Below are 25,671 nucleotides of genomic sequence, written 5' to 3' on the forward strand. Positions count from 1 at the left end.
GGGACTTAGGGGAGAGAAGTAAACTCACCTGCGTGCAGGATGGATTTGCTTCTTAGGCTACTGGACACCATTAGCTCCAGAGGGAGTCGGAACACAGGTCTCACCCTGGGGTTCGTCCCGGAGCCGTGCCGCCGACCCCCCTTGCAGATGCCGAAGTTGAAGAGGTCCAGAGGTCCAGAAACAGGCGGCAGAAGACTTTCAGTCTTCATAAGGTAGCGCACAGCACTGCAGCTGTGCGCCATTGTTGTCCGCACACTTCATACCAGCGGTCACTGAGGGTGCAGGGCGCTGGGGGGGGCGCCCTGGGCAGCAATGTATTATACCTTTTTTATGGCTAAAATACATCACATATAGCCCTTGAGGCTATATGGATGTATTTAACCCCTGCCAGATCTCACAAACTCCGGGAAAAGAGCCCGCCGTTTTAGGGGGCGGGGCCTATTCTCCTCAGCACACGGCGCCATTTTCCTGCTCAGCTCTGCTGTGAGGAAGGCTCCCAGGCTCTCCCCTGCACTGCACTACAGAAACAGGGTTAAAACAGAGAGGGGGGGCACTTATTTGGCGATATGATTACATATGTGAAAATGCTATAAGGGAAAACACTTGTATAAGGGGTTGTCCCTGTATAATTATAGCGTTTTTGGTGTGTGCTGGCAAACTCTCCCTCTGTCTCCCCAAAGGGCTAGTGGGGTCCTGTCCTCTATCAGAGCATTCCCTGTGTGTGTGCTGTGTGTCGGTACGTGTGTGTCGACATGTAGGAGGACGATGTTGGTGAGGAGGCGGAGCAAATTGCCTGTATTGGTGATGTCACTCTCTAGGGAGTCGACACCGGAATGGATGGCTTATTTAGGAATTACGTGATAATGTCAACACGATGCAAGGTCGGTTGACGACATGAGACGGCCGGCAAACAAATTAGTACCTGTCCAGGCGTCTCAGACACCGTCAGGGGCTTGTAAAAGCGCCCATTTACCTCAGTTGGTCGACACAGACACGGACACTGACTTCAGTGTCGACGGTGAAGAAACAAACGTATTTTCCTTTAGGGCCACACGTTACATGTTAAGGGCAATGAAGGAGGTGTTACATATTTCTGATACTACAAGTACCACAAATAAGGGTATTATGTAGGGTGGGAATAATCTACTTGTAGTTTTTCCTGAATCAGATAAATTAAAGTGTGTGATGATACGTGGGTTTCCTCCGATAGAAAATTATTGGAGGTATACCTTTTCCCGCCAGAAGTGAGGGCGAGTTGGGAAACACACCTTAGGGTGGATAAGGCGCTCACACGCTTATAAAAACAAGTGGCGTTACCGTCTCCAGATACGGCCGCCCTCAAGGAGCCAGCTGATAGGAAGCTGAAAAATATCCTAAAAAGTATATACACACATACTGGTGTTATACTACGACCAGCAATCGCCTCAGCCTGGATGTGCAGCGCTGGGGGGGCTTGGTCGGATTTCCTGACTGAAAATATTGATACCCTTGACAGGAACAATATTTTATTGACTATAGAGCATTTTAAGGATGCATTTCTATATATGCGAGATGCGCAGAGGGATATTTGCATTCTGGCATCAAGAGTAGATGTGATGTCCATATCTGCCAGACGATGTTTATAGACACGACAGTGGTCAGGTGATGCAGATTCCAGACGGCACATGGAAGTATTGCCGTATAAAGGGGCGGTCCATCGGACCTGGTGGCCAGGGCAACAGCTGGAAAATCCACTTTTGTTACCCCAAGTCACATCTCAGCAGAAAAGGACACAGTCTTTTCAGTCTCAGTCCTTTCGTACCCATAAAGGCAGGCGGGCAAAAGACCAGTCATATCTGCCCAGGGTTAGAGGAAAGGGAAGAAGACTGCAGCAGGCAGCCCATTCCCAGGAACAGAAGTCCTCCACAGCTTCTGCCAAGTCCGCAGCATAACGCTGGGGCCATACAAGCGGACTCAGGTGCGGTGGGGGGTCATCTCAAGAGTTTCAGCACGCAGTGGGCTCACTCGCAAGTGGACTCCTGGATCCTACACGTAGTATCCCAGGTGTACATTGGAAATTCGAGACGTCTTCCCCTCACAAGTTCCTGAAGTCTGCTTTACCAACGTCTCCCTCCGACAGGGAGGCAGTATTGGGAAAAAAATTCACAGGCTGTATTCCCAGCAGGTGATAATCAAAGTACCCCTCCTACAACAAGGGAAGGGGTATTATTCCACACTATATTGTGGTACTGAAGCCAAACGGCTCGGTGAGATCTAAAAGATTTGAACAATTACATACAAGGGTTCAAATCAAGATGGAGTCACTCAGAGCAGTGATAGCGAACCAGGACGATATGGGTCACTGGATATCAGGGACGCTTACCTACATGTCCAAATTTTGCCCTTCTCACCAAGGGTATCTCAGGTTCGTGGTACAGAACTGTCACTATCAGTTCAGACGCTGCCGTTTGGATTGTCCACGGCACCCCGGGTCTTTACCATGGTAATGGCCGAAATGATGATTCTTCCTAAAAGAAATATGGACGCTTTCCTGATAAGGGCAAGGTCCAGAGAACAGTTGGCGGTCGGAGTAGCACTATCTCAAGTAGTTCTACGACAGCACGAGTGGATTCTAAATATTCCAAAATCGCAGCTTTTCCGACGACACGTCTAATGTTCCTAGGAATGATTCTGGACACAGTCCAGAAAAGGATGTTTTCTCCCGGAGAAGAAGGCCAGGGAGTTATCCGAGCTAGTCAGGAACCTCCTAAAACCAGGAAAAGTATCAGTGCATCATTGCACAAGGGTCCTGTGAAAAATGGTGGTTTCTTACAAAGCGATCCCATTCGGTAGATTTCACGCAAGAACCTTTCAGTGGAATCTGCTGGGAAAATGGTCCGGATCGCATCTTCAGATGCATCAGCGGATAACCCTGTCTCCAAGGACAAGGGTGTTTTCTTCTGCGGTGGCTGCAGAGTGCTCATCTATGAAAGGGCCGCAGATTCGACATTCAGGACTGGGTCCTGGTGACCACGGATGCCAGCCTGAGTGGCTGGGGAGCAGTCACACAAGGAAAAAATTTCCAGGGAGTGTGATCAAGTCTGGAGACTTCTCTCCACATAAATATACTGGAGCTAAGGGCAATTTACAAGGCTCTAAGCTTAGCAAGACCTCTGCTTCAAGGTCAGCCGGTATTGATCCAGTGGGACAACATCACGGCAGTCGCCCACGTAAACAGACAGGGCGGCACATGAAGCAGGAGGGAAATGGCAGAAACTGCAAGGATTCTTCGCTGGGCGAAAAATCATGTGATAACACTCTCAGCAGTGTTAATTCCGGGAGTGGAAAACTGGGAAGCAGACTTCCTCAGCAGGCATAACCTCCACCCGGGAGAGTGGGGACTTCAGCGGGAAGTCTTCCACATGATTGTAAACCGTTGGGAAAAACCAAAGGTGGACATGATGGCGTCCCGCCTGAACAAAAAACTAGACAGATATTGCGCCAGGTCAAGGGACCCTCAGGCAATAGCGGTGGACGCTCTGGTAACACTGTGGGTGTACCAGTCAGGGTATGTGTTCCCTCCTATGCATCTCATACCAAAAGTACTGAGAATCATAAGAAGGAGATGAGTAAGAACGATACTCGTGGTTCCGGATGGGTCAAGAAGGACTTGGTACCCGGAACTTCAAGAGATGCTCACGGAAGAACCGTGGCCTCTACCTTTAAGAGAGGACCTGCTCCAGCAGGGGCCTTGTCTGTTCCAAGACTTACCGCGGCTGCGTTTGACGGCATGGCAGTTGAACGCCGGATCCTGAAAGGGCATTCCAGATGAAGTCATCCCTACCCTGGTCGAAGCCAGGAAGGATGTAACCGCAAAACATTTTCACCGCATTTGGCGAAAATATGTTGCGTGGTGTGAGGCCAAGAAGGTCCCTACAGAGGAATTCCAACTGGGTCGTTTCCTACATTTCCTGAAAACAGGACTGTCTATGGGCCTAAAATTAGGGTCCATTAAGGTTCAAATTTCGACCCTGTCGAATTTCTTCCAGAAAGAACTGGCTTCACTGCCTGAAGTTCAGACATTTGTTAAAGGGGTACTGCATATACAGCCTCCTTTTGTGCCCCCAGTGGCACCTTGGGATCTCAATGTTGTTTTGAGTTTCCAAAAGTCACATTGGTTTGATCCACTCACCACTGTGGAATTAAAATATTTCACATGGAAGGTGAAGATTCTATTAGCCCTGGCTTCAGCCAGGCGTGTGTCAGAATGGGCGGCTTTATCATATAAAAGCCCTTACTTAATTTTTCATTCTGACAGGGCAGAATTGAGGACTCGTCCTCAATTTCTCCTTAAGGTGTTTTCTGTTTTTCACATGAACCAACCTATTGTGGTACCTGCGGCTACTAGGGACTTGGAGGACTCCAAGTTACTTGACGTTGTCAGGGCCCTGAAAATATATGTTTCCAGGACGACTGGAGTCAGAAAATCTGACTCGCTGTTTAGCCTGTATGCACCCAACAAGATGGGTGTTCCTGCTTCTAAGCAGACGATTGCTCGCTGGATTTGTAGTACAATTCAGCTTGCACATTCTGTGGCAGGCTTGCCACAGCCAAAATCAGTAAAAGCCCATTCCACAAGAAAGTGGGCTCATCTTGGGCGGCTGCCCGAGGGGTCTCGGCTTTACAACTTTGCCGAGCTGCTACTTGGTCAGGGGCACACCCTGACTGAGGAGGACCTGGAGTTCTCTCATTCGGTGCTGCAGAGTCATCCGCACTCTCCCGCCCGTTTGGGAGCTTTGGTATAATCCCCATGGTCCTGACGGAGTCCCCAGCATCCACTTAGGACGTTAGAGAAAATAAGAATTTACTTACCGATAATTCTATTTCTCGTAGTCCGTAGTGGATGCTGGGCGCCCATCCCAAGTGCGGATTGTCTGCAATACTTGTACATAGTTATTGTTACAAAAATCGGGTTATTCTTGTTGTGAGCCATTTTTCAGAGGCTCCTTCGTTGTTATCATACTGTTAACTGGGTTCAGATCACAGGTTGTACGGTGTGATTGGTGTGGCTGGTATGAGTCTTACCCGGGATTCAATATCCTTCCTTATTAAGCACGCTCGTCCGGGCACAGTATCCTAACTGAGGCTTGGAGGAGGGTCATAGGGGGAGGAGCCAGTGCACACCACCTGATCCTAAAGCTTTTATTATTGTGCCCTGTCTCCTGCGGAGCCGCTAAACCCCATGGTCCTGACGGAGTCCCCAGCATCCACTACGGACTACGAGAAATAGAATTATCGGTAAGTAAATTCTTATTATCCGAACTTGTCAGGAACCTCCTAAAACCAGGAAAAGTGTCTGTGCATCAATGCACAAGAGTCCTGGAAAAGATGGTGGCTTCTTACGAAGCAATTCCATTCGGCAGATTCCACGCACGAACTTTTCAGTGGGATCTGCTGGACAAATGGTCCGGATCGCATCTGCAGATGCATCAGCGGATAACCTTATCGCCACGGACAAGGGTGTCTCTTCTGTGGTGGTTGCAGAGTGCTCATCTGTTAGAGGGCCGCAGATTCGGCATACAGGACTGGGTCCTGGTGACCACGGATGCCAGTCTGAGAGGCTGGGGAGCGGTCACACAGGGAAGAAACTTCCAGGGAGTATGGTCAAGCCTGGAGATGTCTCTTCATATAAATATACTGGAGCTAAGAGCAATTTACAATGCTCTAAGCCTGGCAAAACCCCTGCTTCAGGGTCAGCCGGTGTTGATCCAGTCGGACAACATCACGGCAGTCGCCCACGTAAACAGACAGGGCGGCACAAGAAGCAGGAGAGCAATGGCAGAAGCTGCAAGGATTCTTCGCTGGGCGGAAGATCATGTGATAGCACTGTCAGCAGTGTTCATTCCGGGAGTAGACAACTGGGAAGCAGACTTCCTCAGCAGACACGATCTACACCCGGGAGAGTGGGGACTTCATCCAGAAGTCTTCCACATGATTGTGAACCGTTGGGAAAAACCAAAGGTGGATATGATGGCGTCTCGCCTCAACAAAAAACTGGACAGGTATTGCGCCAGGTCAAGAGACCCTCAGGCAATAGCTGTGGACGCTCTGGTAACACCGTGGGTGTACCAGTCAGTGTATGTGTTTCCTCCTCTGCCTCTCATACCCAAAGTACTGAGAATTATACGGCAAAGGGGAATAAGAACGATACTCGTGGCTCCGGATTGGCCAAGAAGAACTTGGTACCCGGAACTTCAGGAGATGCTCACGGAAAATCCGTGGCCTCTACCTCTAAGACGGGACCTGATTCAGCAGGGACCGTGTCTATTCCAAGACTTACCGCGGCTGCGTTTGACGGCACGGCGGTTGAACGCCGAATTCTAAAGGAAAAAGGCATTCCAGAAGAGGTCATTCCTACACTGGTTAAAGCCAGGAAGGAGGTGACTGCACAACATTATCACCGCATTTGGAGAAAATATGTTGCGTGGTGTGAGGCCAGGAAGGCCCCCACGGAGGAATTTCAACTGGGTCGATTCCTACATTTCCTGCAAACAGGATTGTCTATGGGCCTCAAATTGGGGTCCATTAAGGTTCAAATTTCGGCCCTGTCGATTTTCTTCCAGAAAGAATTGGCTTCAGTTCCTGAAGTCCAGACTCTTGTAAAAGGAGTACTACATATACAGCCCCCGGTTGTGCCCCCAGTGGCTCCGTGGGACCTGAATGTAGTTTTGGATTTTCTCAAATCCCATTGGTTTGAGCCACTCAAATCGGTGGATTTGAAATATCTTACATGGAAAGTAACCATGCTACTGGCCCTGGCTTCAGCCAGGAGAGTATCAGAATTGGCGGCTTTATCGTATAAGAGCCCATATCTGATTTTCCATTCGGACAGGGCAGAACTGCGGACGCGTCCTCAGTTTCTGCCTAAGGTGGTGTCAGCGTTTCACCTGAACCAGCCTATTGTGGTGCCTGCGGCTACTAGCGATTTGGAAGATTCCAAGTTGCTGGACGTTGTCAGGGCATTGAAAATATACATTTCAAGGACGGCTGGAGTCAGAAAATCTGACTCGCTGTTTATACTGTATGCACCCAACAAGCTGGGTGCTCCTGCTTCTAAGCAGACGATTGCTCGTTGGATTTGTAGCACAATTCAACTTGCACATTCTGTGGCAGGCCTGCCACAGCCTAAATCTGTCAAGGCCCATTCCACAAGGAAGGTGGGCTCATCCTGGGCGGCTGCCCGAGGGGTCTCGGCATTACAACTCTGCCGAGCAGCTACGTGGTCGGGGGAGAACACGTTTGTAAAATTCTACAAATTTGATACCCTGGCTAAAGAGGACCTGGAGTTCTCTCATTCGGTGCTGCAGAGTCATCCGCACTCTCCCGCCCATTTGGGAGCTTTGGTATAATCCCCATGGTCCTGACGGAGTCCCCAGCATCCACTTAGGACGTCAGAGAAAATAAGATTTTACTTACCGATAAATCTATTTCTCGTAGTCCGTAGTGGATGCTGGGCGCCCATCCCAAGTGCGGATTGTCTGCAATACTTGTACATAGTTATTGTTACAAAAAAATCGGGTTGTTATTTGTTGTGAGCCGTCTGTTCAGAGGCTCCTACGTTTGTCATACTGTTAACTGGGTTTAGATCACAAGTTATACGGTGTGATTGGTGTGGCTGGTATGAGTCTTACCCGGGATTCAATATCCTTCCTTATTGTGTACGCTCGTCCGGGCACAGTATCCTAACTGAGGCTTGGAGGAGGGTCATAGGGGGAGGAGCCAGTACACACCACCTGATCCTAAAGCTTTAGTTTTGTGCCCTGTCTCCTGCGGAGCCGCTAATCCCCATGGTCCTGACGGAGTCCCCAGCATCCACTACGGACTACGAGAAATAGATTTATCGGTAAGTAAAATCTTATTTTCTGCAGCGGGGGTTCCACAGGGAATAATTTTGGGGTGTAGAGTTGGATCTTGATCCGAGGCACCAACAGGCTAAAGCTTTGACTGTTCCCAGGGTCAGGGTCCCAGGATCGCTACCAGATGATTCCTCAGGCCAGTATAATATCCAGAAGAGCGGGAAGACAGCGTTCAGTGCCATTTTCCTGCCTGCAGAAACGCTTTCAGTGAAGAGCTGTGTACAGGCTATGTAACCTATTATGGTACACAGTCAGTGCTGGTTGGGGTCTCCCTATACCTTGAAAGCGCTGTGTATGGGTTGGCTCCAATCTCTGTCTCTCTCTTGCCATTCTTGGGGGTGAATCTCTGTCTAGCCTCCCCTGTGTGTGTGTGTGTGTGTGTGTGTGTGGAGTGTTTGGGGTCTCCATTTAGCTATGTCCATGGACTCTGTGTCATATGCTGCAGAGGATATGTCCTCTCAGGATGATCTCATTCCATGTAATCAGGATTGCACTGTTTTAACGCAGATACCAGCAAGGGAGCCTGAATGGTTATCCTCTATCAAATGTATGATTTCTCAGATTTCTACTAGGGTTGCACAGAATGAATCTGCAACTCAGGTTTTACAGAACTCTATGGCAGTTTGGTCTGGTTCTGTTACCTCAGGGCCCCCATCTGTAGGTTCCCACAAACGTGCTCTTGCCCAGATTATGCAAGATGACACGGATACCGATTCTGACACGGCAGACGGTGATGGGGAGGTGCTCAGGGGGGCCGCATCTCTTGCTAAAGGGGTGCAGTTCATGATAGAAGCTATTAGGGATGTGTTGAATATTGCTGATACAACATCTGAGCAGGTTGAGGAGGCTTACTTCACTGACATTAAGAAAGCCTCACTAACCTTGCCTGTGTCCAAAGAATTAAATGCTATATTTGAGAAAGCATGGGAAAACCCGGAGAAAAAATTCCAGATCCCTAGAAGGGTTCTGGTTGCTTTCCCCTTCCATGAGGAGGATAGAAAAAAAATGGGAAAATGTACCCATAGTGGACGCGTCTGTATCCAGACTCTCGAAAAAGGTGGTTTTACCGGTTCCAGGATTTACCGCCTTAAAGGAGCCGGCTGATCGCAAATTGATACTACGCTCAAATCCATATACACGGCTTCAGGGGCGATACTATGTCCTACTATTGCCTGTGCATGGATTTCCAAAGCTATAGTAAAGTGGTCAGGCACATTACTTGAGTATTTGATTACAATGGATAAGTGACGTTGAATTGTTTTTACGTAACGTTCAGGATTCGGCAGGATTTATGGTGGAATCCATGAAAGACCTGGGTTCAATGGCTGCAGGAATATCTTCCATGTCTGTCCCAGCTTGTTGAGGACTGTGGCTGCGCCAGTTGCATGCCGACGCGGAATCTAGGAGAGGTGTGGAGACCCTACCCTACACAGGTCAGGCTCTTTGGGGAAGCGTTGGATGCGTGGATCTCCACGGCTACAGTGGGTAAGTCACCTTTTCTTTCCTCAGCTGCACCTGCTACGAAGAAACCTTTTTCTTCAGCTGTATCACAGTCCTTTCGGGTTTCTAAAACAAGAAAGGCCAAACCGTCCAACACCTTCTTTAGAGGAGGTCGACCAAAATCCAAGAAAACTGCTGCTGCGGGTTCCCAGGAACAGAAGCCCGCTTCAGGTACACCGAAGTCCTCAGCATGAATGTGGACCGTGCGGCCTGGAGGTAGGGCCGTGGGGGTGAGACTTAGACATTTCTGTCACGTCTGGGTGTCGTCCGGCCTGGATCCCTGGGTACAAGATATTGTGTGCCAGGGGTACCGGCTGGAATTTCAAGATCTCCCTCCTCACCGGATCTTCAAATCAGGCTTGCCAGCTTTGCCGGCAGACAGGGCTATTCTAAAGGGAGCCATCCAGAAGTTGGTGGAGGCACAGGTTATTGTACCAGTTCCTCCCCAGATGCAAAACAAGGGTTACTATTCGAACCCTTTCGTGGTACCGAAACCGGATGGTTCGGTCAGGCCCATTCTGAACTTAAAATCACTAAACTCGTTTCTGAGGGAGTTTAAGTTCAAAATGGAGTCTCTAAGGGCGGTGATTTAAGGTCTGGAGGAGGGGGAATTCCTGGTATCCATGGATATCAAGGATGCGTACCTCCACATTCCGATTTACCTGCCGCATCAAGCTTATCTCCGATTTGCACTGTTGGATTGTCATTTTCAGTTACAGGCCCTGCCATTCGGCCATTCCACAGCACCGAGGGTATTCACCAAAGTGATGGCGGAAATTATGGTTCTCCTCCGCAGACGGGGTGAACATAATTCCATATCTGGACGATCTGCTGATAAAGGCATCATCCAAGGAGAAGCTGTTACAGTCCATTGTTCTCACGACCCATCTACTCAGGGAACACGGTTGGATCCTGAATCTTCCAAAATCACATTTGGAACCAACCAGGAGGTTGTCCTTTCTGGGAATGATCCTCGACACGGAAGTGCAGAGGGTGTTTCTTCCGGAGGAAAAAGCATTGGTGATACAAACTATGGTCCGGGATGTCCTGAAGCCAGCCCGGGTGTCGGTTCATCAGTGCATTCGCCTTTAGGGGAAGATGGTGGCCTCTTACGAGGCTCTGCAGTATGGGAGGTTTCATGCTTGTTCCTTCCAACTGGATCTCCTGGACAAGTGGTCGGGATCCCATCTACACATGCACCAGAGAATACGTCTGTCGCCAAAGGCCAGAATTTCACTCCTCTGGTGGCTACAATTACCTCACCTTCTGGAGGGCTGCAGGTTCGGGATTCAGGACTGGATCTTCTAACCACGGATACAAGTCGCTGGGGCGCAGTCACTCAAGAGGAAACCTTCCAAGGAACGTGGTCAAGTCTGGAAGCCGGTCTGCCGATAAACATTCTGAAACTAAGAGCCGTCTACAACAGTCTTCTCCAAGCGGTCCATCTTCTGAGAAATCGAGCCATTCAAGTGCAGTCGGACAATCTAACGACAGTGGCTTACATAAACCGACAGGGCTGAACGAAGAGCAGAGCTGCAATGTCGGAGGTAACAAGAATCATCCTCTGGGCAGAAAAACACGCTTTGGCACTGTCTGCAATCTTCATTCCGGGAGTAGACAACTGGGAAGCGGACTTCCTCAGCAGACACGATCTCCATCCAGGGGAAGAAGGTAACAGATCTTTGGGGTGTACCTCAAATAGACATGATGGCCTCTCTTCTCAACAAGAAGGTTCGGCGATATTGTTCCAGGTCGAGAGACCCGCAAGCAGTGGCGGTGGACGCCCTAAAGCTCATAAGGAAAACAAGGGTTCAAGCGATCCTCATTACTCCAGACTGGCCAAGAAGGTCTTGGTATGCGGATCTAGATCTACTGCTAGATGACACGAGGCCTCTTCCTTTTCGGGAGGACCTGCTGCAGCGGGTGTGCCATTCGCCTATCAAGACTTACCACGTCTTCGTTTGACGGCATGGAGGTTGAACGCCAGATACTAGCTCGGAAGGGCATTCCGAACAAGGTTATTCCTACCCTGATACAGGCTAGGAAAGGAGTAACGTAAACATTATCATCGTATTTTGAAGAAATATGTATCTTGGTGTGAGTCCAAGAAGTTTACTACGGTGGAGTTTCAACTGGGACGTTTTCTCCTCTTCCTGCAAGCAGGTGTGGATATGGGCCTGAGGTTAGGATCCATAAAGGTCCAAATTTCGTCCCTATCCATTTTCTTCCAGAAACAGTTGGCTGCCCTCCCTGAGGTTCAGACTTTTTTGAAGGGAGTTCTGCACATGCAACCTCCCTTTGTACCGCCTACGGCGCCCTGGGATCTTAACATGGTGTTGCAGTTCCTCCAGTCGGACTGGTTTGAACCTCTACAGGAGGTTGAGGTCAAGTTTCTCACGTGGAAGGCTGTCGTCACTTTGTTGGCCTTAGCTTCTGCTAGACATTTGTCGGAGTTGGGGGCTTTGTCATGTAAAAGCCCATACTTGATCTTCCACGAGGTTAGAGATGAGCTTTGGACACGTCAGTTTCTTCAGAAGGTTGTGTCGGCATTTCATATCAACCAACCTATTGTGGTGCCAGTTGCGACTGACTCCTCAATTTCATCAAAGTCCTTAGATATTGTAAGGGCTCTAAAAACCTATGTGTGGAGGACTGCTCGGAGCAGAAAATCGGACTCTGTTTGTCCTGTATGATCCCAAGAAAATTGGGTGTCCTGCTTCCAAGCAGACGATCTCTCGCTAGATCAGGTTCACTGTCCAGCATGCGTATTCTACGTCAGGCTTGCCGCATCCTACGTCTGTTAAGGCCCACTCTACTCGTAAGGTGGTTTCTTCCTGGGCGGCTGTCCAGGGTGTCTTGGCTTTACAACTCTGCCGAGCGGCTACTTGGTCGGGGTCGAACACGTTCCCAAAGTTCTACAAGTTCGATACTTTGGCCTCTGAGGACCTTAAGTTTGGTCAATTGGTTCTGCAGGAGCCTCCGCGCTCTCCCTCCCGTTCTGGGAGCTTTGGTACAACCCCATGGTACTAATGTGGACCCCAGCATCCTCTAGGACGCAAGAGAAAATAGGATTTTAATTACCTACCGGTAAATCCTTTTCTCGTAGTCCGTAGAGAATGCTGGGCGTCAGCCCAGCGCTTCGTTTTCCTGCAGTGGTTATCTGGTTCAGTACAACTTTGTTTTTAGTTGAGTACTGCATTGTTACTTGGTAAGTAATATTTCAGCCGTTGCTGTGTTTCAAGCTACTTAGCTTGATTTGCCTTGTATGTGTGAGCTGGTGTGAATCTCGCCACTATCTGTAAAATCCTTCGCTCGAAGATGTCCGTCTCCTCGGGCACAGTTTCTAGACTGAATCTGGTAGGAGGGGCATAGAGGGAGGAGCCAGCCCACACTCTCAAACTCTTAAAGTGCCAGTGGCTCCTAATGGATCCATCTATACCCCATGGTACTAATATGGACCCCAGCATCCTCTACGGAGTATGAGAAACGGATTTACTGGTAGGTAATTAAAATCCTATTTTTACCTGCTACTGCATTGGACTGGTTAACGAAACTGAGCGCCAGTGACTCATGGGAACAGTCAAAGCTTTAGCCTTTTGGTGCCTCAGATCAAGATCCAACTCTACACCCCAATGTTATTCCCTGTGGAATCCAGTGTACCTCGCAGAAAGAGATTTAACAATGGTAAGTCTACCATAAATCTCCTTTTTCCCCGCATGGTAACCCACAGATTCTGCATAAAATGCAGGAATCTATGAGGTTTTCCTGCACGTTAAATCACATGCGTACATTTTAATGTAGACTTTTTCCTTGTAACTTCTGAGGCTGCGAGGAAAAGTGCACCCTCTGGTAATTAACCTGTGTGGATTCGGAAGTTGACTCTGTATGCGTTTTAGAGGTGGTTTGTTTAAGCACAGTTCATGCGCAATTGTACATTTGTGGATAGGTTGGTTTAAATTAACGTCATTATTCCGCAGCTGTGCTGTCCAGAGTTATATGGACCTGTGTTAAGCTGGGTACACACTGAGCGATATGTTGTCCGATCAGGCAGGTCAGACAGTGTGTATGCCCAATATGCATGTGCCCGCGGTCGCTAGCAACACTGTCAGATTTGTAGTATGCTATCATCGCTCAATGTGTACCCAAGTTCAGATGTGTTGGCCTGACATATCGGCTGGGTACACATCACTCGAGTGTGTACCCAGCTTTGGCTCAACTATAGGCCAAGTTTGTACTGACAGCCTTTCCAACAGCAATCTTCTTTTCCTGTAGGCCGGGACTGCATGGGCTGCGCTAAAACTGGCAGTGGAAAAACTGCTGCATTTGTTCTGCCTATACTTCAGAAACTCTCTGAGGATCCTTTTGGAATATTTTGCCTGGTGCTCACACCTACCCGGTTAGTATAGTCTATATTCCATAAATGTAATTGTATAATTTTTCTTGCCACGCAGCTGTTTGAATAGTTGGGACTATATATTTGTCTATTTATATACCAAGCGGAAAAAGCATTCTGTAGTAGTAGATTTTATAAATGATTTCTACTATTTTAGCTCTGCAATATTCAACATTATACAAATCATTTTCATAAATGCAAAGCCAAATCATCAAAAGAAGCTTTCTCGTATATTTTTTTTTTATCCTGTATTATTTTTTTTATGGCTCTACAGAACAAAGACTAGTCTACAATACATTACTGTGCTGCTTTCTGTAAAAGCTGTTACTACTAGAAAGTATCAAAGTTGTGGCTGAATATGGGGTACATTAACCTTTTACCATAGACTAGATGTATAGTATATGTGTGTATAGGTATAAAAGTATAGTATAGATGTAAAAGTGTACTATTGTTAGGTTATATAAGCCCGTCCATATCCCAAGAGTAGTCCAGTGCCCCCTACGGATTCAAAGAAAAGGATTTATCTGGTAAGTACCAAAATCCTATTTTAGGTTTGATTAGTGTACCCCATGTTCTGACCTTTTACTCATAGTTGCGAGTTACTGTAAAGTGTATATGCATGTGTTATCCTGGCTACCAGTATATGAAAACTTGTCATTAATTACCATAGGGGTATATTTACCAAAGTGCAGGCTTTTAGAAGTGGAGATGTTGCCCATAGCAACCAGTTAGATTCTATGTATCATTTATCTAGCACGTTCTAGAAGATAATAGCTAGAATCTGGTAGTTATGGGCAACATCTCCACTTCTAAAAACCCACACTTTAGTAAATATACTCTTTAGAGTGGGCTGCATGTCTTGACAGCATCACTCTTAGTGTTAATTTCACATAATATAGTCAGAAGTTATTTAAGGCCTGCCATGGAATTTTCAGGTCTGACAAACCCTTTTCTCTGACGTCCTAAGTGGATGCTGGGACTCCGTAAGGACCATGGGGAATAGCGGCTCCGCAGGAGACTGGGCACAACTAAAGAAAGCTTTAGGACTACCTGGTGTGCACTGGCTCCTCCCACTATGACCCTCCTCCAGACCTCAGTTAGAATCTTGTGCCCGGCTGAGCTGGATGCACACTAGGGGCTCTCCTGAGCTCCTAGAAAAGAAAGTATATTTTAGGTTTTTTATTTTCAGTGAGATCTGCTGGCAACAGACTCACTGCTACGAGGGACTAAGGGGAGAAGAAGCGAACCTACCTGACTGGAGATAGTTTGGGCTTCTTAGGCTACTGGACACCATTAGCTCCAGAGGGATCGAACACAGGACCCGACCTCGATCGTTCGGTCCCGGAGCCGCGCCGCCGTCCCCCTTACAGAGCCAGAAGCATGAAGATGGTCCTGAAAATCGGCGGCAGAAGACTTCGGTCTTCAACAAGGTAGCGCACAGCACTGCAGCTGTGCGCCATTGCTCCTCATGCACACCTCGCACTCCGGTCACTGATGGGTGCAGGGCGCTGGGGGGGGGGGGGGGCGCCCTGAGCAGCAATATTAAACACCTTGGCTGGCAAATCTACACAATATATAGTCATATAGGCTATATATGTGTAAAATACCCCTGCCAGAGATCCATAAAAAAGCGGGAGAAGTCCGCCGAAAAAGGGGCGGGGCTATCTCCCTCAGCACACTGGCGCCATTTTTTCTTCACAGTGCAGCTGGAAGACAGCTCCCCAGGCTCTCCCCTGTAGTTTTCAGGCTCAAAGGGTTAAAAAGAGAGGGGGGGGCACTAAATTTAGGCGCAATATTGTGTATACAAGCAGCTATTGGGAAAAAATCGATCAGTTATAGTGTTAATCCCTGCATTATATATAGCTCTGGTGTGTGCTGGCATACTCTCTCTCTGTCTCCCCAAAGGACTTCGTGGGGTCCTGTCCTCAGTCAGAGCATTCCCTGTGTGTGTGCGGTGTGTCGGTACGGCTGTGTCGACATATTTGAGGAGGAAGGTTATGTGGAGGCGGAGCAGATGCCGATAAATGTGATGTCGCCCCCTGGGGGGCCGACACCAGAGTGGATGGATAGGTGGAAGGTATTAACCGACAGTGTCAACTCCTTACATAAAAGGCTGGATGACGTAACAGCTGTGGGACAGCCGGCTTCTCAACCCGCGCCTGCCCAGGCGTCTCAAAGGCCATCAGGGGCTCAAAAACGCCCGCTACCTCAGATGGCAGACACAGATGTCGACACGGAGTATGACTCCAGTGTCGACGAGGTTGAGACATATACACAATCCACTAGGAACATCCGTTGCATGATCTCGGCAATGAAAAATGTGTTACATATTTCTGACATTACCCAGGTACCACAAAAAAGGGGTTTTAGGTTTGGGGAGAAAAAGCAGACAGTGTTTTGTTCCCCCATCAGATGAGTGAATGAAGTGTGTGAAGAAGCGTGGGTTCCCCCGATAAGAAACTGGTAATTTCTAAAAAGTTACTGATGGCGTACCCTTTCCCGCCAGAGGATAGGTCACGTTGGGAGATATCCCCTAGGGTGGATAAGGCGCTCACACGTTTGTCAAAAAAGGTAGCACTGCCGTCTTAGAATACGGCCACTTTGAAGGAGCCTGCTGATAAAAAGCAGGAGGCTATCCTGAAGTCTGTATATACACACTCGGGTACTATACTGAGACCTGCAATTGCCTCAGCATGAATAGTGCTGCTGCAGCGTGGTCTATTACCCTGTCAGGACAGGGATACTATTTGCTAACCATAGAGCATATTAAAGACGTTGTCTTGTATATGAGGGATGCACAGAGGGATATTTGCCGGCTGGCATCCAGAATTAATGCAATGTCCATTCTGCCAGGAGGGTATTAGGGGCCCGGCAGTGGACAGGCGATGCTGACTTTAGAAGGCACATGAAGATTCTGCCTTATAAGGGTGAGGAATTGTTTGGGGATGGTCTCTGGGACCTCGTATCCACAGCAACTGCTGGGAAGGAAAAAATTTACCTCAAGTCTCCTCACAGCCTAAGAAAGCACCGTATTATAAGGTACAGTCCTTTCGGCTTCAGAAAAGCAAGCAGGTCAAAGGCGCTTCCTTTCTGCACAGAGACAAGGGAAGAGGGAAAAAGCTGCACCAGACAGCCAGTTCCCAGGATCAAAAATCTTCCCCCGCTTCCTCTGAGTCCACCGCATGACGATGGGGCTCCACAGGTGGAGCCAGGTGCGGTGGGGGCGCGTCTCGGGAACTTCAGCGACCAGTGGGCTCGCTCACAGGTGGATCCCTGGGTTCTGCAAGTAGTATCACAGGGATACAAGCTGGAGTTTGAGGCGACTCCCCCTCGCCGTTACCTCAAATCAGCCTTGCCTGCTGCCCTCGAGGAGAGGTAGTACTGGCGGCAATTCACAAGCTGTACTTCCAGAAGGTGATAATCAAGGTACCCCTCCTTCAACAAGGCCGGGGTTACTATTCCACAATGTTTGTGGTACCGAAACCAGATGGTTCGGTGAGACCCATTCTAAAATTGAAATCCTTGAACACTTATATACGAAGGAAAGGATGCTTACCTTCATGTCCCCATTTACCCTCCTCACCAGGAGTACCTCAAAATTGTGGTACAGGACTGTCATTACCAATTCCAGACGTTGCCGTCGGTCTGTCCCCGGCACCGAGGGTATTTACAAGGGTATTGGCCAAAATGATGATACTCCTGCGAAAAAAGGGAGTTATAATTATCCCGTACTTGGACGATCTCCTTATAAAGGCGAGGTCCAGGGAGCAGTTGTTCGTCGGAGTAGCACTATCTCGGGAAGTGCTACAACAGCACGGCTGGATTCTGAATAGTCCAAAGTCGCAGCTGGTTCCTACGACGCGTCTACTGTTCCTGGCTATGGTTCTGGACACAGAACAGGAAAAAGGGTTTCTCCCGGAGGAGAAGGCCAAGGAGTTGTCATCTCTAGTCAGAGACCTCCTAATACAAATACAGGTGTCGGTGCATCAATGCACGCGACTCCTGGGAAAGATGGTAGCTTCTTAAGAAGAAATTCCATTCTGCAGGTTCCATGCAAGGATCTTCCAGTGGGATCTGTTGGACAAGTGGTCCGGGTCACTTCTTCAGATGCATCGGCTGATAACCCTGTCTCCAAGGGCCAGGGTGTCGCTGTTGTGGTGGCTGCAGAGTGCTCATCTTCTAGAGGGCCGCAGATTCGGCATACAGGACTGGGTCCTGGTGATCACGGATGCCAGCCTTCGAGGCTGGGGGGCAGTCACACAGGGAAGAAACTTCCAGGGACTGTGGTCAAGTCAGGAGACTTCCCTACACATAGATATTCTGGGACTAAGGGCCATTCACAATGCCCTAAGTCAGGCTAGACCCCTGCTTCAACACCAGCCGGTGCTGATCCAGTCAGACAACATCACGGCGGTCGCCCATGTAAACCAGCAGGGCGGCACAAGAAGCAGGATGGTGATGGCAGAAGCCACAAGGATTTTCCGATGGGCGGAAAATCATGTGTTAGCACTGTCAGCAGTGTTCATTCCCGGAGTGGACAACTGGGAAGCAGACTTTCTCAGCAGGCACGACCTCCACCCGGGAGAGTGGGGACTTCATCCAGAAGTCTTCAAAATGATTGTACACCATTGGGAAAGGCCACAGGTGGACATGACGGCGTCCCGCCTCAACAAAAAGCTAAAGAGATATTGCGCCAGGATAAGGTACCCTCAGGCGATAGCTGTGGACGCTCTGGTAACACCGTGGGTGTACCAGTCGGTGTATGTGTTCCTTCCTTTGCCTCTCATACCCAAGGTACTGAGAATACTAAGAAGGAGAGGAGTAAGAACTATACTCGTGGTTCCGGATTGGCCAAGAAGAGCTTGGTACCCAGAACTTCAAGAAATGATCTCAGAGGACCCATGGCATCTGCCGCTCAGACAGGACCTGCTGCAGCAGGGGCCCTGCCTGTTCCAAGGCTAACCACGGCTGTGTTTGACGGCATGGCGGTTGAACACCGGATCCTAAAGGAAAAAGGCATTCCGGAGGAAGTCATTCCTACGCTGATTAAGGCTAGGAAAGATGTGATCGCAAAATATTATCACCGCATATGGCAAAAATATGTTGCTTAGTGTGAGGCCAGGAAGGCCCCAACGGAGGAATTTCAACTGGGTCGATTTCTGCACTTCCTACAGTCAGGAGTGACTACGGGCCTAAAATTGGGTTCCATTAAGGTCCAGATTTCGGCTCTGTACATTTTCTTCCAAAAAGAACTGGCTTCACTGCCTGAAGTTCAGACTTTTGTTAAGGGAGTGCTGGATATTCTGGGCGGCTGTCCAGGGTGTCTCGGCTCTACAACTTTGCCGAGCAGCTACTTGGTCGGGGTCAAACACATTTGCTAAATTCTACAAGTTTGACACCCTGGCTGAGGAAGACCTAGAGTTTGCCCATTCGGTGCTGCAGTCATCCGCACTATCCCGCCCGTTTGGGAGCTTTGGTATAATCCCCATGGTCCTTACGGAGTCCCAGCATCCACTTAGGACGTCAGAGAAAATAAGATTTTACTCATCGGTAAATCTACCGTATTTGCCGGCGTATAAGACGACTTTTTCCCCCTGAAAAACAGGCCTCCAAGCGGGGGGTCGTCTTATACGCCGGGGGTCGTCTTATACGCGGGGCGGAAAGTCGTCTTATACACCCGGTGCGGGAAGTCGCGAAACAGGGGCGTGGCCTAGCATAAGGGGGCGTGGCCTCACGGGCTGACCCCCGTTTTCAGCAATCCAGGGGGTTAAGAAGATGATGTTGGCTGCCCCCCCCCACTTCCCCCGTGAAGTGCCTCTATCTCACCTGTGTGAGTGTACGGCGCTGCCGGCGGGTGAAGCTGTGTGAAGTCCGGCTCCTAACACAGGGACAGGAGCCAGGTGCTGCACGTATTGTTACAGTGCAGCACCCGGCTCATGTCACTGAGCAGGAGCCGACATTCAGCAGTGACAGGCGGTTAGGCAGGGAGGACAGCGGCAGCACTGACATGTCTCTTACAGTATACAGTTCCTCTGGGTTGTGGGCTGCCTGCCTGTGTTCCTGAGAAATCAAATAAAATCTGATGTTCTTTTACGTTTTATTTGGTGTGTGGAAGGTGTGCGGAAGAGGGGGTAGTCTTATATGGCGAGTACATAACAAACTCTATATTTTGAGTGGAAATGTAGGGGGGTCGTCTTATATGCCCAGTCGTCTTATACGCCGGCAAATACGGTATTTCTCGTAGTCCGTAGTGGATGCTGGGCGCCCATCCCAAGTGCGGATTGTCTGCAATACTTGTATATAGTTATTGCCTAACTAAAGGGTTATTGTTATGAGCCATCTGTAGTGAGGCTCAGTTATATTTCATACTGTTAACTGGGTATAATATCACGAGTTATACGGTGTGATTGGTGTGGCTGGTATGAGTCTTACCCGGGATTCAAAATCCTTTTCCCATTGTGTCAGCTCTTCCGGGCACAGTATTCCTTTCTGAGGTCTGGAGGAGGGTCATAGTGGGAGGAGCCAGTGCACACCAGGTAGTCCTAAAGCTTTCTTTAGTTGTGCCCAGTCTCCTGCGGAGCCGCTATTCCCCATGGTCCTTACGGAGTCCCAGCATTCACTACGGACTACGAGAAATAGATTTACCGGTGAGTAAAATCTTATTTTCTATACTGCCAGCTGTATTTATACTGTGAGAACAAATTGCATACCTCCCAACATGACCCTCTCCAGGAGGGACACAATGCTCTGCTCCTGAACTTTCCTCTTAATATGTGATAGCCGGCACCTGTGTTGAACAGGTTTAATGGATAAGAAAGGTTTGGTCAATCAGTTCTGCAGGAACCTCAGCACTCTCCCACCTGGTTTGGGAGCTTTTGTACATCCCCATGGTACTAAATGGATTCCCAGTATCCCCTAGGACGCAAGAAAGAATAGGATTTTAATTACCTACCGGTAAATCCTTTTGTCGTAGTCCATAGGGGATTCTGGGCGCCCGCCCAGCGCTTCGTTCTTCCTGCACTGTTACTTGTTTAAGTATTCTGGTTTGTTCAGCTGTTGCTGTTCCTGTTTCAAATTTGGTTAGCATGGCTTTCCTCTTGTTCTATGTGTGCTAGTTCATAATTTCACCACTTTCCTTATCTATCCTTCTCTCAAATTATGTCCGTCTCCTTGGGCTCAGTTTCCTAGACTGAGTCTGGTAGAAGGGGCATAGAGGGAGGAGCCAGCGCACACTATAAAATTCTTAAAGTGCCCATAGCTCCTAGTGGACCCGTCTATACCCCATGGTACTAAATGGATTCCCAGTATCACCTACGGACTACGAGTAAAGGATTTACCGGTAGGTAATAAAAATCCTATTTTCAACTCCAGTCCTCAAGTACTGCCAACAGGTCATGTTTTGTAGATTTCTTTAATCATGCACATGTGAGTTAATCTAGTTTGCTGGGTCAGTACTTATCCCACCTGCTTCCACAAACAGAAGTCCTTATAACATGACCTGTTGGAAATGAGGGTTGATGTTGAACTGCTTTTAAACTGCTAAATATTAGCAGTTTTATTTCTTAACTACTCTTATCCGTACAAATCACCCACAAGCCCCAGTGGTAAGTGTAACCTGTCTGTATTAGTCGTAGAGCAAGATGTGTCAGAAATAGGTATTTTCATCAAAGACAAAACACTTCTATCAGAAACCTTTATTACCAGGTATATAATGTATATTGGCTTGCCTTCTTTCACACACAGGGAACTGGCATATCAGATTGCTGAACAGTTTCGAGTACTTGGCAAGCCAATAGGTTTGAAGAACAGCATTATTGTTGGAGGAATGGGTATGTATTGAGTATTCTTGACTCTTTAATAAACTAGTCCTAAAAGAATTGTAACCTTCAAACATGACATTGAATGCATCTTTAACCACTTAACTGCTGATATTTTTTTCAAAACGCTCAGAAATTGTCTTTTTTTTAATTGAGTGAATTAGGTGATGAGCATGTGTTTAAACTTATCCAAAATTATTTTATTTAAAAAAAATATAGATTTTTTTAAATATTTGTAAAAATATAGTTTTTTCAAACATCAGATCAGCACTTGCTGGTGTGGTCGCATCTGATGAGGCCATGCCAGGCAAGTGGTTAAAGCCCCGTATACACTGGGTGACACACTAGACGATATGAATCGTTCAGGCATTATCTACTGAACATGCAGCTCAACTCCAACCAAATCGTTGAGCTGCATGTTCGGGGAGTGCAGGGAATGACGTCACTGAACGATATCATTCAGTGTATATGCACTGGCGATCTCCCCTAATTAGCAATCAGCAATGTAGCACTGATTGCTAACTAGGGAAGGTCGCCCAGTGTGTACCTGGTGTCTACATTGGCAATTGTCTTTTGTATTCTCTTTCTACATTTATTTCCTTTATCCCTCCCAGATATGATTGCACAAGCCTTGGAACTGTCCAAAAAGCCACATGTAGTTATAGCCACCCCTGGTCGTCTGGCCGACCACATTCGGAGTTCTAACACTTTCAGCATGAAGAAGATAAGGTTCTTGGTAAGATATTGGGGGCTTTTTAAAAGTAATTGGACTTATTAGTCTGCCTATTTTCTAAATGACTAATGCATGCCATTACACTAGTAACATGTAATAAATATAATTATATATAATTATTTTTTAATGTAAAAATAAACTACCCGATGAAGTGTGTTTAGAAACACTGGTGTAGCTGTTTAGTTGTCTTGATGTCTGTACCCCTCAGGTTCTGGATGAAGCAGATCGCCTCCTTGAACAGGGTTGCACTGACTTTACTCAAGACTTGCAGGTAATCCTTGGAGCAGTTCCTGCTCAGCGCCAAACTCTGCTGTTTAGTGCCACCTTGACGGACACCTTGCAAGAGCTGAAATCCATTGCAATGAACAAGCCTTTCTTTTGGGAATCCACTTCAGAGTAAGGAGCAGAATATATAGTCATTTCTGGTTAATTGTGCTTAGCATATGGACATCATATTTTTGTTTTTCCTTTGTGGGTGTTTTGCAAACTGAAGTTGTGGCTGCTACTACTTTGCCTGCTTTTTGTCATATTATTTTGTGAGTGGATTATTACTCAAAATGAGATTTGCAGAAGGACTGTAGTATATGCATACAAAACCATAGATACAATTGACTAGTTGAATCTTTAGCTATTAGTCAATGATACTTTTTAATATATATTATAGATATATATGTATGTGTAATAAAAAAAAAATATATATATATATATATATATATAATTATTTTACTTTATGTAATAACCATATAGAATCCACGTTTCCATCCACAACACCCACAGTTTTCCTGCTGTAGGCCGTCTGTGGGATAAAACAAGTCTGCCTATTCTCCATTGCACTCAAGCATCCAGTAACCGCTTACGACCACAGGCCTGGCGCTCAGACAGTTTTGTCTGCTCTGTGTACGCTGTGACAACTGCTGCACTCACAGTTTGAGTGCAGCCGTTTATGTTAATGCTTGTACCGCTTCTGTAAGCGCCAAAAATCATTCCATGTACAAAGTCCATCAGATCATGTATTTTACCCATTATTGCATGAGTGATTCACTTCATTAGCCTCTGCATAATGTCACCTTTCCGTTCTTATACAGATCCAGTCATCACACATAAGCATTAGCTTTGGAACGGCTGATTTGCATAAAATCACCTGGTGGTTATAATAATTTGACTGCTTAGTGTAAATGACATTGGATGGCAGCAGCAGTACTCCCGAATACTAGTAAAAGGTATTCTGTTGTGTGATTCTTTCAAAATATATTTTCATCCAATCACATATTAGGTGTGGACACATTCTGCTTTGGAATGCAAGGATGGTCCCATCAGGTTTTCTCTGCAGCTTTCCAACACTGAAATGTTAAAGTACAATAGCATGCGATATATAATAAGGACAGAATATAATGTGTAGATGCAGTGTTTATCTTAATGCCTGCATCTATCCATTAAAAAGATAATAGACATGGTGAACCTTTGTATAAGTTAAGCAAAAGTTATCTCTCATAAAATATGTATATAAAAGAGCTATAAGGTTAGTTCCTCTGTCACACTTCTCAATCAGTACTTGCAGAACAGTTGTTTGAAAATATACTGAATTATGGGGGTAATTCCAAGTTGATCGCAGCAGGAATTTTTTTTAGCAGTTGGGCAAAACCATGTGCACTGCAGGGGGGGGCAGATATAACATGTGCAGAGAGAGTTAGATTTGGGTGGGGTGTGTTCAAACTGAAATCTAAATTGCAGTGTAAAAATAAAGCAGCCAGTATTTACCCTGCACAGAAACAAAATAACCCACCCAAATCTAACTCTCTCTGCAAATGTTATACCTGCCACACCTGCAGTGCACATGGTTTTGCCCAATTGCTAACAAACTTGCTGCTGAAAATATAGATAGAGAGATATAGATAGAGAGATATAGATATATATATATATATATATATATATATGAGATAGAGACAGTCCCCCAATAAGGCCCTTTGGAGAGGCAGAGAGAGAGTATGCCAGCACACACCCAGCGCCACCGGACACTGGAATAAATCCCAGTCAGTACAGCGCTTTTATAAATATACTCACTGCGCCAATTAAATGTGCCCCCCTCTTTTTTGCCCTCTGTACTTGTGTTCAGCAGGGGAGAGTCCGGGGACGCAGCTTCTCTGCAGCGTGCTGTGGAGAAAATGGCGCTGGTTAGTGCTGAGGAATCAAGCTCCGCCCCCTTACCAGCGGGCTTCGATCCCGCTCAAATCTTTATACTGGCGGGGTTTTTTGCAGTATACTGCCTCCGCAGTATATATCTATGCCAGTGTCCCCAGAGGGTTAATAATTGCTGCCCAGGGCGCCCCCCCCCCTGCGCCCTCCACCCATACAGTGCCGCCAGTGTGTGTGTGTGTGTGTGTGTGTGTGTGTGTGTGTTGGGAGCAATGGCGCGCAGCGTTACCTCATAGAAGATCAGAAGTCTTCTGCCGCCTTTGAAGTCTTCTGTCTTCTCATACTCACCCGGCTTCTATCTTCCGACTCTGTGAGGAGGACGGCGGCGCGGCTCCGGTACGAACGGCGAGGGTGAGACCTGCGTTCCGATTCTCTGGAGCTAATGGTGTCCAGTAGCCTAAGAAGCAGAGCCTATCATTTAAGTAGGTCTGCTTCTCTCCCCTCAGTCCCACGATGCAGGGAGCCTGTTGCCAGCAGTGCTCCCTGAAAATAAAAAACCTAACAAAAAGTCTTTATCTCTATCTATATATCTCTATCTATATATCTCTATCTATATATCTCTATCTATATATCTCTATCTATATATCTCTATCTATCTATCATATATATATATATATATATATATATATATATATATATCTCTCTATCTATCTATCCTATATATATATATATATATATATATATATATATATATATATATATATATATATATATAATCTCCATCCCTGAGTGTGTGGGGGTGTCGGTACGTGTGTCGGCATGTCTGAAGCGGAAGGCTCATCTAAGGAGGAGGTGGAGCAGATTGTGGTGTCTCCGTCGGCGACGCCGACACCTGATTGGCTGGATATGTGGAATGTTTTAAATGCAAATGTGTCTTTATTACATAAGAGAATGGACAAAGCAGAGTCCAGAGAAAAGACAGGGAGTCAATCCATGGCTTTGGCTGTATCACAGGGCCCTCCAGGGTCTCAGAAACGTCCCTTGTCCCAAGTAGCAGACACTGACACAGATTCTGACTCCAGTGTCGACTACGATGATGCAAGGTTACACCCAAGGGTGGCCAAAAGTATTCATTATATGATTATTGCAATAAAAGATGTTTTGCATATCACAGATGACCCCTCGGTCCCTGACACGAGG

The 25,671-nt window shown here is 47.3% G+C and overlaps 1 protein-coding gene across 2 annotated transcripts in view; it reads left to right on the plus strand.

Annotated features, from left to right (window-relative positions):
• Positions 1-25,671, plus strand: part of DDX49 (DEAD-box helicase 49) — an 86,475-nt gene that overhangs the window by 8,230 nt on the left and 52,574 nt on the right. For both annotated transcript variants that reach the window (XM_063914536.1, XM_063914535.1), the window contains exons 2-5: positions 13,668-13,791; positions 21,532-21,617; positions 22,220-22,341; positions 22,547-22,734. In XM_063914536.1, the coding sequence (XP_063770606.1) occupies positions 13,668-13,791; positions 21,532-21,617; positions 22,220-22,341; positions 22,547-22,734 (520 nt within the window). The remainder of the gene's footprint in view (positions 1-13,667; positions 13,792-21,531; positions 21,618-22,219; positions 22,342-22,546; positions 22,735-25,671) is intronic.

This window comes from Pseudophryne corroboree, chromosome 1 (assembly GCF_028390025.1).
Source record: "Pseudophryne corroboree isolate aPseCor3 chromosome 1, aPseCor3.hap2, whole genome shotgun sequence".
Lineage (NCBI taxonomy): Eukaryota > Metazoa > Chordata > Amphibia > Anura > Myobatrachidae > Pseudophryne > Pseudophryne corroboree.